The following is a 5,967-nucleotide window of genomic DNA, read 5'->3' as shown; positions in this document are numbered from 1 at the left end:
GGTTGCTTGTGTAAGTGTTGCCCCTTGCACCTTGACACAGTAATTTAGATATGGCAGTACAGGTGAACAATGTTCAGGGCTTTTTGTGATTCACAATGTGCCTTGGTCTTCCCAGGACTGCAGTTCTCCGTGCCCGTTATACACGCACATGTTTTATACAAGGTTTCCAGCAGATTTTGTGGTTTAACCCCTATCCACACTTGTACCTGAGTATTTATCTTAAAGTTTCCAATCATTGTGGAATTCCCTGCCACAGAGGGCAGTGGAGGCCAAATTACTGGATGGATTTAAGAGAGAGTTAGATAGAGCTCTAGGGGCTAGTGGAGTGAAGGGATATGGGGAGAAGGCAGGCACGTGTTATTGATTGGGGACGATCAGCTATGATCACAATGAATGGCGGTGCTGGCTCGAAGGGCTGAATGGCCTCCTCCTGCACCTATTTTCTGTTGCTATAACATAATCTTTGTTTAAATTTAACTTTAATCTTGAGCCAAATGTTGGTTTTCCTACTGATTCTCACGCTGTTGACCTTTTTAAGTTTAGTTTAGAGTTACAGCATGGAAACAGGCCCTTCGGCCCATCGAGTCTGTGCAGACCAGTGATTTCTCCCCCCCCCTCCCTCCACTAGTTCTGCCCTGCACAGTAGGGACAATTTATTGAAGCTAATTAACCTACAAACCTGTACGTCTTTGGAGTGTGGGAGGAAACTGGAGAAAACCCAATGTAGGTCACGGGGAGAACGTACAAACTCTGTACAGACAGCACCCGTAGTCGGGATCGAACCTGCGTGTCTGGCGTTGTGAGGCAGCAACTCTACCACTGCGCCACCGTGCCGCTCTAAATTAAATTAAACTTCATTTAAACTAAAAAATTCCTAAATAAAAATGCATAAAATTCTTAAATTATAATTTTCAAATTACATTTCTTTTAAACTAAATTAAACTTTAATTGGAAGTGTTGTTTTCCGACTGATCCTTATGTTGTTGACCTTCTTTGCAGTGAGCGGGATGGCGATGGATGAACTGATGGTGCTAAATGCCCAACTCCTCAAACAGATCAAAGGTAAGCTCCCACAAACTTCTCTTTGGATGTTGCCGGGACTCGAGGGGCCCGAGCTACAGGGAGAGGTTGAGCAGGCTAGGACTTTATTTCTAAAGGGCCTGTCCCACTTGCGCGACCTTGGCTCGCAAATTACACGATCTCGTGGTCGCTTGAGGCGTCGGGCACCGTATGGCCTCGCGGGGCCGGTCCCACTTAGAAGCGCGGAGTTGTGCGGGGCTGTTCCCGACATCGCCCGGGTCTCCGAAATTCTTGCAGTGACCGAAATCTCTGCGCGCCAACGGCCCGTCAGCACGCAGCGTCTTGACGGCGTACGCCTAGCACGTGGCGTTGCGTGATGACATCACTGCCCCACGCCGTGCAACGCCCAAATTCAGTCGGCCCACCTCCTGCCCGGCTGATTGGTAAGCATGACGTAAATGACGTCTCGCGCGAACTTCGCATGAACTACGCTTCCGGTTGGTCACGCCAAACGCACGCAACCGCGTGCAAGTGGGACAGGCCCTTTAGAGTGCTGGAGGATGAGGTGGAGAGCGGTCCTGACCTACCATTGAAGACTGATCAGACATGATTGGACTTTTTCATGCACCAAATGTCTTTCCCCTATCCTGTAGCTGTACACTGTGGACGGCTCGATTGTAATCATGTGTAGTCTTTCCGCTGACTGGATAGCACGCAACAAAAAAAGCTTTGACAATGATAAACTAAACAATCTTATAGAGGTGAATAAAATTATGAGGAGAATGCCCAGTCTTTTACCCAGAGTAGGGGAATCAGAAACCAGAGGGCATAGGGTGAAGGTGAGAGGGGGAAGATTTAATAGGAACCTTTTCGCTCAGTGGGTGGTGGGTCTACGGAACGATGTGCCTAAGAATTGCGGGTTTGCAGGTTAATTGGCCCCCTGTAAATGTTCCCAAGTGTGTAGGGAAGTGGATGAGGAAAGTGGGATAACAGAGCTAGTGTTAACGGGTGATCCATGGTCAACGGGCCAAAGGTGCAGGAAAGAACTGCAGATGCTGGGTTAGATCCAAAGTAGACACAAAATGCTGGAGTAATTCAACGGGACAGGCAACATCTCTGGAGAGAAGGAATGGGCGATGTTTCGGGTCCGAGACCCTTCCTCAGACTGGTCTCGACCTGAGACATCACCCATTCCTTCTCTCCAGAGATGCTGCCTGTCCCGCTGAGTCACTCCAGTATTTTGTGTCGACCAAAGGACCTGTTTCCATGTTGTATCTTTTAATTCAGTTGCGATGTTGCATTTTGGGCAGGGCCTACACAGTGAATGGTAAGGCTCTGGGGAGTGTTGTAGAGCAGAGGGATCTCGGAGTGCAGGAGCATAGTTCCTTGAAGGTCGAGTCGCAGGTAGATCGGGTGGTCAAAACGGCTTTTGCCCTTCATCAGTCAGAGTATCGAGTGTACAAGTTGGAAGGTCAAATTTCAGTTGAATAAGACGTTGGTGAGAAGGCATTTAGATGAACCAATTCTGGGCATCATCTTATAAGAAAGATGTTGTCAAGCTGGAAAGGGTACAGAGAAGATTTACGGGGATGTTGCCAGGACGAGAGGGTGTGAGCTATAGGGAGAGGTTGAGTAAGCTGGAACTCTATTCCTTGGAGCGCAGGAGGATGAAGGGTGATCTTGGAGAGGTGTACAAAATCATGAGAGGAATAGATGCACAGAGTCTCTTGCCCAGAGTAAGTGAATCGAGGACCAGTGGACATTGGTTTAAGGTGAAGGGGAAAAGATTTAATAGGAATCTGAGGGGTAACTTGTTCACACAAAGGGTGGTGGGTGTACGGAACGAGCTGTCGGAGGAGGTTGTTGAGGCTGGGACTATCCCAACGTCCAAGAAACAGACAGGTACATAGATGGAACAGGTTTGGAGGGATATGGACCAAGCAAAGGCAGGTGGGACGAGTGCAGCTGGAACATGTTGGCCGGTGTGGGCAAGTTGGGCTGCAGTGCCCAGTTTCCACGCTGTATCACTCTATGACTCTGTTCAACTCCATTCCATTCCTCCGCCCACTGTCCTGATTTTGCTTTTCTTCTTTCTTCTCCCCCGCGACTGCAGTGGTCTTCGAAGATCTGACGCGAGAACTGGAGACGAAGGATTCCCTCTCCTCCGAGCTTCACGTCCGTTACATTGCCATCGAGCAGCTCTTCAAGAACAGCTCCAAACTGCCTTGGTTACAGATCGGTCGCAGAGGAGTCAAGCCCAGTGTCCCCCTCGACAACTGACCCTCTCCCCATCTCCGACAAGACTCTCAAAACCCAACGCCGACATTGATAGAAGACTATGAACTCCACTCGATGTGGCAAATATTTTCTACCCTATTTTGCATTGCTATTTACAGAGAGAGTTTGGGAGCGTTTTAACTACGTGTGTGAATCTAATGTGTTTTTTAAAGCCATTTTTCCTGCTTTGCCACACCTTCAGTGTTTACTGCAAACTTGTTGGACTGAAGGATTTTTTTTTTTTAATCTGCTTCTCAAACCCACATCCTTTGCCAACAAGGTGGGTGGGTAAAGGCATCAGGGACAATGCAGTGCCATGCAATGCAGGTCTCTTTCCCAGGATAGCTTCATCCCGACTTGGGAAACGTATTATTATACCCACATAACACGTAGAACAGTACAGCACAGAAACAGGCCCTTCGGCCCCAAATGTCCATGCCGAACATGATGCCAGGACCAACTCTTACCTGCCTGTGAAAACGGGCCCTTCGGCCCATTGAGTCCATGCTGACCAAGGTGGTTTTATGATCTTGCAGGAGCAGGTTGTGAGACTGTCACTGCCCCACCAGCGAGGGTTTAAGCAGGCACGGTGGCACAGCGGTAGAGCTGGTGCCTTACAGCGCCAGAGACCCGGGTTTGATCCTGATTATCTGTACGGAGTTTGTACCTTCTCCCTGTGACCTGCCTATGTTTTTTTCTCCGGGATCTCCGGTTTCCTCCCACACTCCAAAGACGTACAAGTTTGTAGGTAAATTGACTTGGTAAATGTAAAAATTGTCCCTCGTGGGTGTAGGATAGAGTTAGTGTGTGGAGATCGCTGGTCGGCGCGGACTCGGTGGGTCGAAGGGCCTGTTTCCGCGCTGTATCTCTAAACCAAACTAAACTAAAACAGATTTAGGAATCACAAACTATTTGAAAGTGGTGGGTGTGATGTCTGATTGGGTGTCTGAGGAAGGAACTACATACAACATTGAAATGATATTTGAACATGTACGTGGATAGGAAAGGTTTAGATGGATATATGGGCCAAAAGTGGACAGGTGGGACTAGCCTAGATGGAGCACCTTGCTCAGCATGGACAATTTTGGCCTGTTTCTGTACCGTATGGCTGCAGGTAGACTGCGGACTCTGGCCCAACATCCGAGGCCAATTCTGCTGCACCAACTGAAGAGGACATGCAGCTGCATGCAACGAGCCTCAGTGGCAGTCATTCAGCCAGGCCGTGTCCACCTTCCGGGGGCCAATGCAACCCCCCCGACTTCAAACCACTGCCACCCTTGCGGAGATATCAGCTGCGGTTCCTGTTCCAACTCTGCATTGATCTCAGCGAACAGTAACACGGACTAATGGGGCCGAATGGCCCGTTCTTACTGTTGCCCAGTTTGAAAGCCTGAAAATGTAGCACGGCAGAGAGAGCGAGAAAACGTTCTTGGATATGTTCAAGAAGGAACTGCGGATGCTGGAAAAAATCGAAGGTAGACAAAAATGCTGGAGAAACTCAGCGGGTGAGGCAGCATCTATGGAGCGAAGGAATAGGTGACGTTTCGGGTCGAGACTTATTATTTGTGAAAATATTACAGTTCAGTTACAGTTGTTTAAAAAAGAGCTGCAGATGCTGGAAAGAAGGGTTTATTCCACGTCTCTATTCCTTCCCTCCATAGATGCTGCCTGACCCGCTGAGTTTCTCCAGCATTTTTGTCTAAAGTCCTTGGATAGAAACATTATTGCCACACGTACCTTGAAGGTGCGGTGAAATTCTTTTTCAGATGCGATCCTTTTTCATAGTGTTTGGAATACAAATTTTCCAGGACTGGACTGGGAGAGACTCCACCCAGGGCACAGAATCTCTCCCCAATCGTGTGGTATTTCAGACTTTAAATACAACTTTATTTTTCAGTAGGTAGCAAAGCATATGAGTTATTTCTGTAGTGACTATCGCGCGCGCGCGTGTGTGTGTGTGTGTGTGCGCGCGCGGGGAATGTACATGTTCCAAAGATATTTAAAATCATAGAGAATATCCTCTATGAATTGCAAGCACAATACTGGAAATCTTGACGAAACCACAAGCAATTCAGGGGTGTGTGGGAGAGAGAGAATCTGGAGTGAGGATTAATATTTCAGGTCGACCACATTTCCCAAACTTGTTAACTCTTCCACAGGTGCTGACTGCCCGGAGTATTTCCAGCAATTTTCTGCTTTAGCCCTTTGTATTCTGCGAGATTTTGACCCGGATTTATACAATGTAGTTTTTTTTTTTGAATAATTGATCTGAGTTTTGGGTTAGTTCCTGTTCAGTTTCGCCTTTAGTTTATTGTCACGTGTACCGAGGTACAGCGAAAAGCTTTTGTTGCGTACTAATCAGTGGAAAGGCAATACATGATTACACTCATAGAAATGGAGAACATATACAAATAGGTGCAGGAGTAGGCCATTCGGCCCTTCGAGCCTGCACTGCCATTCAATATGATCATAGCTGGTCATCCAACTCAGTATCCCGTACCTGCCTTCTCTCCATACCCCCTGATCCCTTTAGCCACAAGGGCCACATCTAACTCCCTCTTAAATATAGCCAATGAACTGTGGCCTCAACTACCCTTCTGTGGCAGAGAATTCCAGAACATAGAACATAGAAAAATAGGTGCAGGAGTAGGCCATTCGGCCCTTCGAGCC

At 47.8% G+C, this 5,967-nt stretch overlaps 1 protein-coding gene across 2 annotated transcripts in view; it reads left to right on the top strand.

Annotated features, from left to right (window-relative positions):
• c13h21orf91 (chromosome 13 C21orf91 homolog) overlaps nt 1-5,680 on the top strand; it is a 40,928-nt gene extending 35,248 nt beyond the window's left edge. For both annotated transcript variants that reach the window (XM_055645256.1, XM_055645257.1), the window contains exons 4-5: nt 1,000-1,062; nt 3,134-5,680. In XM_055645256.1, coding sequence (XP_055501231.1) covers nt 1,000-1,062; nt 3,134-3,300 — 230 coding nt within the window. In that variant the 3' untranslated portion in view covers nt 3,301-5,680. The remainder of the gene's footprint in view (nt 1-999; nt 1,063-3,133) is intronic.
• Nucleotides 5,681-5,967: the final 287 nt, after the last annotated feature.

The sequence above is a fragment of the Leucoraja erinacea genome, chromosome 13 (genome assembly GCF_028641065.1).
Source record: "Leucoraja erinacea ecotype New England chromosome 13, Leri_hhj_1, whole genome shotgun sequence".
NCBI lineage: Eukaryota > Metazoa > Chordata > Chondrichthyes > Rajiformes > Rajidae > Leucoraja > Leucoraja erinaceus.
The sequence above is the reverse complement of the archived record's forward strand: the minus strand, read 5'-3'. Positions and strand labels throughout refer to the sequence as shown.